Source organism: Lampris incognitus, chromosome 13, assembly GCF_029633865.1.
Source record: "Lampris incognitus isolate fLamInc1 chromosome 13, fLamInc1.hap2, whole genome shotgun sequence".
Classification (NCBI taxonomy): domain Eukaryota; kingdom Metazoa; phylum Chordata; class Actinopteri; order Lampriformes; family Lampridae; genus Lampris; species Lampris incognitus.
The window spans coordinates 28086343-28100098 of NC_079223.1; the positions used below are offsets into that span (position 1 = coordinate 28086343).

General features: G+C 47.0%; 1 protein-coding gene across 1 annotated transcript in view; it reads left to right on the forward strand.

Annotated features, from left to right (window-relative positions):
• ubr2 (ubiquitin protein ligase E3 component n-recognin 2) overlaps positions 1-13756 on the forward strand; it is a 63794-nt gene that overhangs the window by 8684 nt on the left and 41354 nt on the right. Inside the window, exons 5-10 of the mRNA XM_056292399.1 lie at positions 1463-1593; positions 3655-3793; positions 4300-4362; positions 4643-4763; positions 4875-4982; positions 9161-9249. Coding sequence (XP_056148374.1) covers positions 1463-1593; positions 3655-3793; positions 4300-4362; positions 4643-4763; positions 4875-4982; positions 9161-9249 — 651 coding nt within the window. The remainder of the gene's footprint in view (positions 1-1462; positions 1594-3654; positions 3794-4299; positions 4363-4642; positions 4764-4874; positions 4983-9160; positions 9250-13756) is intronic.

Here is a 13756-nt window from a genome sequence, read left to right on the forward strand (position 1 = left end):
CTATCAATGTATCAATTTCATCTTTGAAATTGACGTTAATTTTATTTTTTAATAAAAACATGAGTTAATACCTACACCATTAAATTACATTATATTTTTAAATTAACAAAAATCAACCATGATGCACTTTTCTGGTTCGAAGCATGATTTGGGATCCAAGAGCTGAATTTTTTTCAACTCCAGTGCAGATTTGAATCTCAAGAGTTGGTCTGATAGCCCTAGTGTGTGTGTGTGTGTGGGGGGGTTATTTTCCCCACCCGCATTCTACAAAGACATCCTACTCTACCTCTGGTTGGCTCTGACCCTGATGTTCTTACACTAACCATCTCACACTCCTCATGCCTAAACCTAACGAATGAAGGGAACAAGTACTAGCCAATCAGAGGTAGAGTAGGGCGGGCCTTCACGGAATGCAGGTTGGAAAAATTAAGCACATGTGTATGTGTGAAACTGTGCCCTGTACGCCTCCTCGAGTGACATCACAACCTTAAAACATACCAGTAATTCATAATGAAGAGAACTATTGATTATTTTATTGTCAAAAAAAAAAAAGCTGCAGTGCCCCTGGGCCAGCTGAGGGGTATACTACGTAAGAAGCTGAGAGCAGCGCACATATTTGTTGAGTTATTTGAGTTTGATTTATTTGTTTGAGTTTGTCACGCACTTTAAACATCAGCGCTTTTTAAGTTTATATTTTAAACAATTGAGGTTATCGTGATTTCTTGTTGAGTGTGGTGTGATTTAGATAAAGAAAAAAAATTATCTGTACCTTTTATTATTGTTTACAATCATTTACATAATATGTTAAGAAATTACCAATGTGTATGGGCACTGACAAAAATGCAGTGTCAAAAGGTACGGTGAAAAATTTTGGATGCACCTAAATTATGTGCTGGTGCACCTAACTGAAAAAGTTAGGCACACCAGTGTAACCAATGTAAAAAGTTAATCTGAAGCCCTGGTATTAATTCTATCGTCGAACTGATTCAGTCCATCTTCCACATCAGTAATTTGCTGACTGTATGAATTCAATGTTGCATGCAGGGAAGCGGTGGATGCTTGGTTTTCCTCCCAAAATGAGCCAGTGGAAGCTTGAATAGTTTCCATTGCTTTGCCTAGCACCTCCATACTTTTAGTATTAGCATCTGCCTCGCAGTTAGCCATGAAGTTTGAGATAGTCTTTTTCGACACCCCGCTTTCTCTCTGTTCTTTTGTAGGTCTTTTTGACATTGTAAAAATTGCGGACACGTTTACACCATAGTCATGCTCAACATTGCCCTCCTTGATGGTTTAATTAACGTCCACATTACCATCAACCCCAACTTAATCACTGACATTGTGATACTATAGAACTGTCTAGTCTAACCAAAGGTGCAATCGGATTATGTGGCTTGTTAAATGGCATGTCAGCAGTATGTGGTTAGAGAGGAGAGCTTTAGTTAACTTTGTTTGTCCCCTTCAGGATCCCATAACCCCGCTTTCAGCTGACCTGGTTGCCCGCGGTTACAACATCTTCTCTGTCATGTTGAAGTATGCTGTGGACATGTTGACCTGGGACATGGAGGACCTTCTACCAGAGGGCCTGGAGCCTTTGTACGCACCTGCACCCACACACATACACACAAACACACAAATTACGAGTGTTCTTGTTTATGTCCTATTCGCACAGGACTAGTATTACCAGGGGACCTCTAGTAATTTGTAATAATTGTGGAGATCGTCTGTGCTCTTAATCCCGTGCGAATTGGTCGTGTCCATAATTTGTAAAGTAAAAATTCCAGCACAAATTTGTTCTAGGTAGTATTAGTTATGTGTGAATTGGCTTCTTGGTAATTTGGGGTTGTTTTTTTATTTTCTTCTTTAAATCAAGGTTTTTTGTTTTCTCCACACCTTTTTTATGCCTATTTCCCGGTCGAGAATTATGGAGGCTGTGGTGGAAATTAAAAATGAAAGTTTTGACAGCATTTTGGGTGCAAATACAGGAGGCTTAGCTTGCCACACGGCATGGAGGCCCATTCACAGAAAGCGCAAGCTCAAACCCACCAGAAGAGCGAAGTCGCTGCATGAAAGTGAGGGCCAGCACATGCCGACTGAGGTGGGATCCCAGCACCGGGCGCACCACCGGCCCATCTCGCCCGCACCGTTGGGGAGGTGGTGTGTTAGCGCGTGATGGTGAACTATGCCTGGGCAGGGCGAAGCCAGAGGAAGATTTCAGAAGTGGATGTTAGGCGGAGCCTTGACATTTTCAATAATAGCTGGGAGATAATGTTACTAAATTCGAATAAAATACAGACTTTGCTTATTTGCATGGGACTGGTGTTACCTGGGGACCTCGTGATTTAGAAATTACCCCCCCCTACGTCTGTGTTTGGTGCAGCGCATTCATATGGGATAAGCGAAGTCTCTATTTTACTCGAATTTACTGACATTATCCTGTGGATATGAATGAAAATGTCAAGGCTCCACCTAACATCCACTTCTAAAATCTTCCTCTGGCTTCACTCTGACCAGGCATAGTTCACCATCTTTCGGGTCTGATCGCATGTGCTCATGTGCCACCCCCCCGACGGTGCGGGCAAGATGGGCCACTAGTGTGCCTGGTGCCCGAGGGGCTGGGATCCCACCTCAGCCGATGCGTGCTGGTCCTCACTTTCATTGCAGAGTTTTCGCTTTTCTGATGGATATGAGCTTGCTCTTTCTGTGAATGGGTCTCCATGCTGTGTAGTGAGATGAGCCTCCCGAATTTGCACCAAAAATGGTGTAAAAATGTTAATATTATCAGACAACCTCTGTGTTTGCCAAAATATGGTAGGTAATGTGCACTGGAATTTCTACAAATTACGGACATGGCCGATTCGCACAGGATTAATATCACAGACGACAGGCATCCGGGTAGCATAGTGGTCTATTCTGTTGCCTACCAACACCGGGATTGTCGGATCAAATCCCCATGTTAGCTCCGGTTTGGTCAGATGTCTCTACAGACACAATTGGCTGTGTCTGTGGGTGGGAAGCTGGATGCGGGTGTGTGTCCTGGTTGCTGCACTAGCGCTTCCTCTGGTCAGTTGGGGCGCCTGTTCGTGGGGGAGGGGGAACTGGGGGAAATAGCGTGATCGTTCCACGTGCTATGTCTCCCTGGCGAAATTCCTCACTGTCAGGTGAAAAGAAGCGGCTGGCGACTCCACATGTATCGGAGGAGACATGTGGTAGTCTGCAGCCCTCCCCAGATCACCAGAGGGGGTGGGGCAGTGACCGGGACAGCTTGGAAGAGTAGGGTAGTTGGCTGGATACAATTGGGGAGAAAAAAAGGGGGAACCCACCCCCCCAAAAAAAAAAGATCACAGTTGACCTCTGCAATTATTACAAATTACTAGAGGTCCCCAGGTAATACTTGTCCCGTGTGAATAGGACATTAGAAATGCTGACATTTATAGTTAAGTAGATCAACGGATACATTTGCTGTATGTACTGCATGTATTAACATCTATCTGTCTGTCTGTCTCTCCTTCCTTGTCATCCTGTGTGTGTGTGTGTGTGTGTGTGTGTGTGTGTGTGTCTGTCTGTCTGTCTGTCTGTCTGTCTGTCTGTCTGTCTGTCTGTCTGTCTGTCTGTCTGTCTGTCTGTCTGTCTGTCTGTCTCTCTCTCTCTCTTTAGGGACCGTGGAGACACATATTACTGCATGCTGTTTAATGATGAAGTGCACACGTATGAACAGGTGATCTATACGCTGCAAAAAGCAGTCAACTGCACACAGAAAGAAGCTGTGAGCTTCGCCACCACCGTGGACCGAGATGTAAGTCCAACATCTTGCTCAGACTGTCTGCTGAGATATTCTCCCAGTCACTTCAGAGAGATGTTTTAGATTTAAGTTATTTTCTTATTGTGTAGTGGAGAGTTAAAAAGACTATAAGGACAATATTCCCTCTGATTTGATGTTATAGTGTTTTTTATCAGTGCAGTATGTCGAAACATTATTATAGCTGATGATAGTTGATAGATTATTGTATGAAAAGATTCCCACCACCTCATAACTCTTTACTTCCAGGCAAAATAGGTATTTAGATGTTAAATCAGTTTGAAGTGCATAGATGTTTTTGTGTAGAAAATGTCAAATGTTTGTCATTTTTATCTGCTTTAATTGTTGTGTTCCGTTATTGGTTTCCCACCAAGGCAATTTTCTAATATGTTGAAACTTCTTTACCTACCAGAAAGATAGACTTTGCCTGGACCCGACAGGTGTCTGGTTTGGGTTCTGAAGGGTCTGGCTTGGGTTCTGATGGGTCTGTGGTTTCTCTCCAGGGCAGGAAGTCGGTGCGGTTTGGAGATTTCCAGTTCTGTGAACAGGCCAAGTCTGTCATCGTGGTGAGTCTTTGCACACCTGTCAATCAAAGTCAGACTGACTGACCCAGGTCTTAACCATATATCTTTTATTCAAACCTTTCAACTTATGTCTAAAATCATTGATCTTTTAGTTTTTTCAAAAGCATAATATACTTTGTGTTATATAATACCCATGTAACGTTCTTATTTTGTTAAGGTCAGTAGATTTAAATTTTTTAAAATCCTGTGTGTGTGTGTGTGTGTGTGTGTGTGTGTGTGTGTGTGTGTGTGTGTGTGTGTGTGTGTGTGTGCATGCATTTAGAGGAATACCAGTCGTCAGTCCAAGCCCCTCAGGGTTCAGGTCATGCACTCTTCTGTTGTGGCTCATCAGTGCTTCGCTCTCAAGGTCCTCACCTGGCTAGGACACATTATAGCATACTCGGGTTAGTCTCCTAGTTTCATTTCCTAGTCTCTCATCTCTGACAGTTAAAAGTCCCACTTTGATCATTACTGTCAGTTTGCATTCATTTGTTATTTTGTGTGTGTGCGTGTAGATGGACTGAGGAGGATCTTGTGTCAGGTGGGACTGCAGAAAGCTCCAGAGGGAGAAAACTCTTCTCTGGTTGACATCTTAATGCTCTGTGACTCCAAGATGTGGAAAGGTAAACAGATGAGGAATACACTAAAGAGAAGGATAAAAGTAATAGAAATACATACAGTGCATCCGGAAAGTATTCACATCCCTTCACTTTCCCCACATTTTGTTATGTTACAGCCTTATTCCAAAATGGATTAAATTCCTTTTATTCCTCATCAATCTACATACAATACCCCATAATGACAAAGCGAAAAAGGTTTTGTAGAAATTTTTGAAAATGTATTAAAAGTAAAAAACGGAAATATTGCATGTACATAAGTATTCACACCCTTTACTCAGTACTTGATTGAGGTACCCTTGGCAGCGATTACAGCCTCAAGTCTTCTTGGGTATGAAGCTACAAGCTTGGCACACCTATATTTGGGGTATTTCTCCCATTCTTCTCTGCAGATCCTCTCAAGCTCTGTAAGGTTAGATGGGGAGTATCGCTGCACAGCTATTTTCAGGTCTTTCCAGAGATGTTCAATGGGGTTCAAGTCTGGGCTCTGGCTGGGCCACTCAAGGGCATTCACAGACTTGTCCTGAAGCCACTCCTTCGTTGTCTTGGCTGTGTGCTTAGGGTCATTGTCGTGTTGAAAGGTAAACCTTGACCCCAGTCTGAGCGCTCTGGAGCAGGTTTTCATCAAGGATCTCTCTGTACCTTGCTCCATTCATCTTTCCCTCGATCCTGATTAGTCTCCCAGTTCCTGCCGCTGAAAAACATCCCCACAGCATGATGCTGCCACCACCATGCTTCACTGTAGTAATGGTATTAGCAAGGTGATGAGAGGTGCCTGGTTTCCTCCACACGTGACGTTTGGCATTCAGGCCAAAGAGTTCAATCTTGGTTTCATCAGACCAGAGAATCTTGTTTCTCATGGTCTGAGAGTCCTTTAGGTGCTTTCTGGCAAACTCCAAGCGGGCTGTCATGTGCCTTTTACTGAGCAGAGGCTTCCGTCTGGCCACTCTACCATAAAGGCCTTATTGGTGGAGTGCTGCAGAGATGGTTGTCCTTCTGGAAGGTTCTCCCATCTCCACAGAGGAACGCTGGAGCTCTGTCAGAGTGACCATCGGGTTCTTGGTCACTTCCCTGACCATGGCCCTTCTCCCCCGATTACTCAGTTTGGCTGGGTGGTCAGCTCTAGGAAGAGTCCTGGTGGATCCAAACTTCTTCCATTTACGAATGATGGAGACCACTGTGCTCGTCGGGACCTTCAAAGCTGAAGAAATTTTTTTGTACCCTTCCCCAGATCTGTGCCTCGATACAGTCCTGTCTCAGAGGTCCACAGACAATTCCTTTGACTTCATGGCTTGGTTTCTGCTCTGACATGCACTGTCAACAGTGGGACCTTATGTAGACAGGTGTGTGCCTTTCCAAATCATCTCCAATCAATTGAATTTACTACAGGTGGACTCCAATCAAGATGTAGAAACATCTCAAGGATGATCAGTGGAAACGGGATGAACCTGAGCTCAATTTTGAGTGTCATAGCGAAGGGTGTGAATACTTGTGTACATGCAATATTTCAGTCTTTTATTTTTACTAAATTTGCAAAAATTTCTACAAAACCTTTTTCGCTTTGTCATTATTGGGTATTGTGTGTAGATTGATGAGAAAAAAAGGAATTTAAAAGTGGCATAAATGAATGAATTTAAAAACTGACTAACAAACGAAGTGGTTTAGCACATCTCAGATGAGCACAGAACACTATGGATTTTGTGGATAAGGTGAGGGATGTTATTATGGAGGGGGATGAAACAATAGTCTCTTACAATGTTATGTCTTTCTTCACGTGCGTTCTGTTGATGAAGCAGTCGAGGTAGTCCATATGAAATTTCAATACAACCCCATCCTTAGCAATAGGACCACCCTTAACATTAACCAAGTGTGTCTGCTCCTGAAGCTGTGTCTTCAGTCCACGTGCTTCACATACTGGGGGCAGTACTATAGGCAGAAGCATGGGTGTACAATGGATTCCCCAGTCTTATCTATAGTGGCCAACTTGTATGTGGAGGAAATGGAAAAGAGGGCTCTGATGCCCTATCCAGGGACACTACCTAGCCATTAGTTCAGATTTGTGGATGACACCTGGGCTAAAATTAAATCTCACGATGTACCACATTTCACCGACCACGATAACTCTGTGGACAACCACATCAAGTTCACCGGGGAGGATGTGAAAAATGACCGGTTAACCTTCTTAGACTGTGAAATTGCAATTGGTGATGGGGGACATTTGATTATTGATGTTTACCATATACCAACACATACTGATCAGTACTTAAGGTTTGACTCTCATCATCCACTGGAGCACATTCTAGGAGTCATCAGGATGATGTACCAACGAGTTGACAACGTCCCTACTGACACAGCATCCGGGGAAGGGGAGAAATCCCACATTAAACAGGCCCTGGTTAAGCGTGGTTAGCCGAACTGGGTGTTTGTCAAAGCCAGGAAGATGCCCGACCGGTGCACCAGCCAGTCGAAGAGAGGAGAAGGACAACAGCTGCCTAAGCATAAACCTGTGGTGATTCCATATGTGACGGGAGTGTTGGAACAGTTGAGATGCATATTTTCCAAACAACGTGTCTCAGTTGCTTTCAAACCCCAAAACAACTGCGACTGAAATTGGTCCACCCCAAGGTTATGCCACTGTATGGTTTATAAGGGTGGGGATACCAGCAGTCAGTTGAGACCGAAGAGGTCACTTAGATGAGTGATGAAACTTTCTCTCAATAATCGTTGTGTCCAGATGAACTAATGCAACTCCCTGTGACATCTCAGATGAGTTGATTAAGGAGTCTTAAAAGGGTGGAATCACAAATATGACTTGATAAATGTTGAGGTGATTAAAAGACATATGCACTGAAGAGGAGACTGAGAAATGGTCTAGGTCATTTGGTTTGAGTAAAACCAAATACTTTTTTTTTTATTATTACTTTTGGCCATTTATCATTTTCCACCAGCGAATTTTGTTGCCTCTCGTTTATTGTTAATGTGGTATTTTTGTTACTTGCAAACTGAAACATGAAAGCCAGGCAACTTTAAACCTATAAAACAGCCTCAGGGTCGCTTGATAAGATCAAAAACAGTCCAAGCAGTCAGTCCACAGACCATTCAGTGGAGTATTTGTTTGGGGATTCCTGATCCATGTTCAGAAAGTTAAATCCTCTTTTCTGGTGGTCAAAGAAGGTTGAATCAGTTCATCTGGATACAACGTTTATTGACAGAAACATTTCATCACTCAACTAAATGACATCTTCAGTCTAAATTGACTGCAGGTATCCCCACCCTTATAAACAATACAGTGCCTAATGACCAAAACCAATAACCAGTTTCACATGCAAATACAGGTGTGACCATTGATCATGTGCACTATTCACAGAGGATTAGGGATTGTTGCAATCACAGCATTGTAAGATGATGACAGATGTACTCTTAGACCTCCCCCTCAGTTCAGGGATGGTCATTCCCTCTTCACATAGCTGCCTTCTATGACTCCCCATTCAAACCATCGTTCCTCCCTATCAAGGATGTGCACATCCTCATCCCTGAAAGAGTGGCCACTGGCCTGTAGATGGGTGTAGACTGCAGAGTCCTGGCCTGACTGTTAGCTCTCCTGTGTTGTGCCATTCTTTTGGCCAGTGTTTGTTTAGTTTCCCCAATGTACAAGTCACTCCAATTGTCCTGGCACTTAACAGTGTACACTGTATTGTTCTGTTTGTGCCAGGGAACCCGATCCTTGGGTGGACCAACTTCTGGTGCAGCATGTTTTGGAGTTTGAAAGCAACTGAGATGCAGTGTTTTGAAAATACACATCTCAGCTTTTCCAACACTCCTGCCACATATGGAATCACCACTTGTTTACGCTTAGACAGCTGTTGCCCTTCTCCTCTCTTCGATTGGCTGGTGCACTGTTTGGGTGTCTTCCTGGCTTTGACAAACACCCAGTTAGGATAACCATACTTAATCCGGGCCTGTTTAATGTGGGGTTTCTCCCCTTCCCCGGCCATTGTGTCGGTGGGGACGTTGTCAGCTTGGTGGTACAGTGTCCTGATGACTCCTAGCTTGTGCTCCAGTGGATGAAGAAAGTCAAACCTTTCTGGTGGGTTTTGTCTTGTTCTTTGTGTGTTTAGTGTATTGTCGTTTTAGACATTCTGCTCCTTTGATGTATCCTGGCTGTGTAATCTCTTCTCCCTCAGGAGCCCGAAATGTCTACCACCAGCTGCTGATGAGCAGCCTTCTCATGGACCTCAAATATAAGAAGATCTTTGCCATCCAGTTTGCCAAGGTAAAATCCTCCACAAACGTCTCACATCCATTTCAACCAGCATAGCCTCAGACCGCTTCAGCTTCCTGTGGTTCTTAATTCAGCTCATCCTGTAGTCCCCGCCCCCAGTCAGTGACAGGAGAAGGCGCTGCCTCTTCAGCAGCAAAATGCTGTCCAGAGATGTTTGGGTCTCTTATGAGACCAGACTCTTTCAGTTCCAATCAGCACTGTCATGACAGGGATGATATCCTGTCAGGTGTGAGTTGAATGTTAGTCATGTTTGCTGTTTGGTCCAGTAACTTATATGGAAAAACAAAGAATGTTTCCTATCCTCCGTCATCCTGTTTGACTCAGTGACCCCAAGTCTTTGCCTGTATAAGCCTCCTGGACTGTGTCAGCTTGGCACATCACTCAGGCCAACAGCTTAGAAACCCTCAGAGGTGTTGCTGTGTTCTGTCTAAGAAGCCATCAGGGCCAGAAGATTAACCTCCATTTTAACAGAGGCCTGATCCCTGACAGTCTCTGATCACTGGAGCTTTTACAGCAGCACCATAACAATGTCATTCCATATTAGACAGTATTTTTGTAAACTACACTCATAATAGTATATGATAGTTTTATTTATAGCCACAACCCTGAAGATGATTATTTTAGTTTAGCTTAGCAGTATTCTCACCTAGATAGAGACCTGTGGTTAGTTTTAGTTACATGGGTAAAGACATACTTGTACTGGTACCATGTCGTCTTGTTGTACCAGATGAAGGTAGATTTCTGCGCTCTGTTGTAAGTCAATGCCAAATAGTAGAGAGGCAAGGTTGTGGCTGTTCGTCCCACCAAAGGGGTTGAGAAGTTTTTTTGTTTGTTTATTTTTTCGGGGGCGTGGGGGGGGGTGTCTGCCAGTGACCTTTGACTCGGAGGTGAATGTCCCCCCTCCTCCTGTAGAACTGCAGATGCCTCCAGACAGATTTTATGGAGTACGACCATGAATGTATAATCAGCGATCTCTCTGTTCAGGACTTGTAATTATAATATAATATGATATAATATAATATAATATATGTATATAATTAATATATTGTGGCAGGAATGAGGAAAAACACAGGAGACCAAGGCGAGTTTGATGTTTATTCCTCAACTCCAAAAACCAACTGCAGCAGGAACAACCCTGCACCGGCGAGCCCGGGAACGTAAACCACGCCCCCAGCTCACAGTCCTGCTGGGTGAGAGGCATAGCCCCTAGTGTCCGCCACACAGCCCCCCCCCCCCCCCGAACACCCAGAAGGGACTCCTGGAAAGAAAATTAGTGTCTCACTGGAGGCTTAAGCAGCCTGCCATAACGGCTGCGCCGTCCCTCAGCTGAAACAGTAGGTGAAACACAGTCCAAAGCCGGCTGAGAAGCAGAACGCTGAACCCGTGAAGACACTGCCGGGGTCCTGGAAGGAGGACGACCCCGACGGGGAACCTGGGCCGGAAACACAACTTCGCCTGCCACCCTGTGCGCCGGTTTAAGCCTATCAACCGTGACACGCTCCCTACGCCCACCCATATCTAGCACAAAACCCTTAGCAACCGTCTCAAGAACCCGAAATGGGCCATCGTATGGAGGGGCGAGCGGTGAGCATCATGCCGTACAAAAACAAAACGAGCCGACATGAGCTCCGCAGGCACGAACGACCGCGGAAAAAAGTGGTGAACGGGGCCTGGAACCCGAGTGCTGTCGGACAAAAAAGGATAAACGGCCGGACGGGGTCGAGGAGCGGAACTCCCAGGCAAAAATTCCCCAGGGACGCGGAGCGGCTGACCGAGCACCAGCTCAGCAGGTGACGCGTCGAGGTCCTCCTTAGGAGCCGAACGCAACCCGAGCATAACCCAAGATAAACGATCCACCCAGTTACTATCCGAGAGCGCAGCGCTGCCTTGAGCGACCGGTGAAAACGTTCACACAACCCGTTAGCCTGAGGGTGATATGCGGTAGTGCGGTGTACCTGCACACCCAAGGATCACGCAAGCGCCGACCAGAGCTCTGACACGAACTGGGGGCCCCTGTCTGAGGTGATATCTGACGGAGTGCCGAAACGGGCGACCCAGGAGGAAAGAAAAGCGTGTGCAACATCCGAGGATGTTGTGGAGGATAGAGGGACAGCCTCTGGCCACCTGGTGGTCCGATCTACCATTGTGAGCAGGTGCGTAAAACCCTGTGAAGAAGGTAGAGGGCCCACCAGGTCCACATGCACGTGGTCGAAACGTCTGGCCGGGATCGGAAATGGTTCGAGGGGCGATTTAGTGTGCTGGTGGACCTTAGCGCGCTGGCACGCTACACATGCAGCTGCCCACCCCTTGACGTCCTTGCGGAGGCCAGGCCAGACGAACTTGGAACCGACCAACTTCACCGACGCCCGAACTCCAGGGTGCGAGAGGGAGTGAATCGAATCGAAAACTCGACGGCGCCAGGCCACTGGAACAATGGGGCGGGGACGGTCAGTGGAGACATCGCAAAGGAGGGCAGGACTGCCTTCCTGCATCACAGCGTCCTCTAGCTTGAGACCGGTACGCGTTGACCTAAGGGCAAGGACGTCCGGGTCGCTGGGCTGGTCGACAGCCATAGTGGAGAAATCCACACCGAGGTGCACAGGACACACAAGCACACACGACAGACAATCAGCAACAGGGTTGGACTTCCCGGCCACATGCTGAATGTCCGTTGTGAACTAGGAGATCGCCGCTAGGTGGCGCTGTTGACGAGCAGACCACGGCTCAGTCACCTTGGACATGGCAAAAGTCAGCGGCTTATGATCCACATAAGCCGTGAATGGGCAACCCTCCAGCAGGAAGTGGAAATGCCGGGTTGCAAGGTGCAGTGCCAGCAACTCCCGGTCAAAAATGCTGTACTTGCGCTCGCTATCCCGCAGTTTGCGGCTAAAAAATGCGAGTGGCTGCCACACTTTCGCCACACGCTGTTCAACCATAGCCCCCACGGCTATGTCAGACGCATCGGTTGTTAAAGCTATGGACGCCGTGGGTGTGGGATGGGCGAGGAGGGCAGCGTTAGCCAGGGCACACTTAGCTCCGTCAAAGGCCTGGACCTGTTCGGGAGTCCAGTCGACAGGGTCGTTAGCCTTCTTAAGCCGCAGGGCTTCGTAAAGTGGCTGAAGGAGGTGGGCAGCGCAAGGGAGGAAACGGTTATAGAAATTCACCATGCCGAAGAATTCCTGCAATGTCTTAACAGAGACTGGGCGGGGAAATTCCGCCACCGCTTGCACCTTAGAAGGCAACGGGACCGTGCCTTGCGGTGAAATGCGGTGACCCAAGAAGTCAATCACCGGCAGTCCAAACTGACACTTGGCCGGGTTGACTATCAGGCCGTGTTCGTCCAGACGACGGAAAACCTGTTTCAGGTGCACCAGGTGCTCTTCAGCCGACGGACTGGCCACTAATATGTCGTCGAGATAAACGAACACGAAAGCAAGGTCACGCAACACCGAGTCCATCAGCCTCTGAAAGGTTTGTGCTGCCCCCTTCAAGCCAAAAGGCATGCGCATGAACTCAAAAAGCCCAAACGGGGTGATCACTGCGCTCTTGGGCACGTTCTCTGCGCGCACGGGAACCTGATGATAGCCGTGCACCAGGTCCACCTTAGAGAAAATAGTGGTACCTGCCAGGCATATGGAAAAGTCCTGTATGTGTGGGATGGGATAGCGGTCATTGGCGGTGACGTTGTTCAGGTGGCGAAAATCGCCACAAGGCCGCCACGACCCATCCGCCTTGGGCACCATGTGAAGCGGTGAGGCCCACGGGCTGTTGGAACGCCTCACTATACCCAGACGCTCCATGATGGTGAACTCCTCCTTAGCTATAGCTAATTTTACTGCATTGAGGCGCTGCGCGCGCGCAAAAACTGGCAGTCCCAGAGTGGGAATGAAATGTTCTACCCCGTGTTTAGTAACCGCGGTGGAAAAGGCAGGCGTAGTCACCGATGGAAAATCCGCCAGCAAACGCTGAAAAACATCACCTAATGCTAAAAAGTTAGCGTGTGTTAACGGCCCGGCTCCCCCTGTCTTGCATGGAACAGTGGCGAAAGACACAGCATCAATTAAACGGCGGTTTGCAACATCAACCAGCAGACCATTAGCACACAGAAAATCCGCGCCGATAATAGGAACAGTAATGGCGGCCACTACAAAGTCCCACTCAAAATGGCGCCCGTGGAAGCAAACAGTCACCAACTTTGTGCCAAACGTCGCAATGGACGAACCGTTAGCTGCACTTAACTGTGGGCCTCCGCCTTCGGCCGACCTGTCTGTCTTAGCAGGAGGGAGTAGGCTCTTTTGCGAGCCTGAGTCCACCAGAAACTGTCTTCCTGACATCGTGTCCTTAATGAAGAGCAGCTCACTACGTCCACCAGCGCCCACAGCTGCTACTGAGCGCTGGCCCTGGAGTTTCCCGCCGCCTCAAACGTGCACGGAGGGACGCAGCGCCTCGCTTTGCTGCCGAACCACTGGTGGAAGAAACAGAGGCCGCTCCCGCGCTG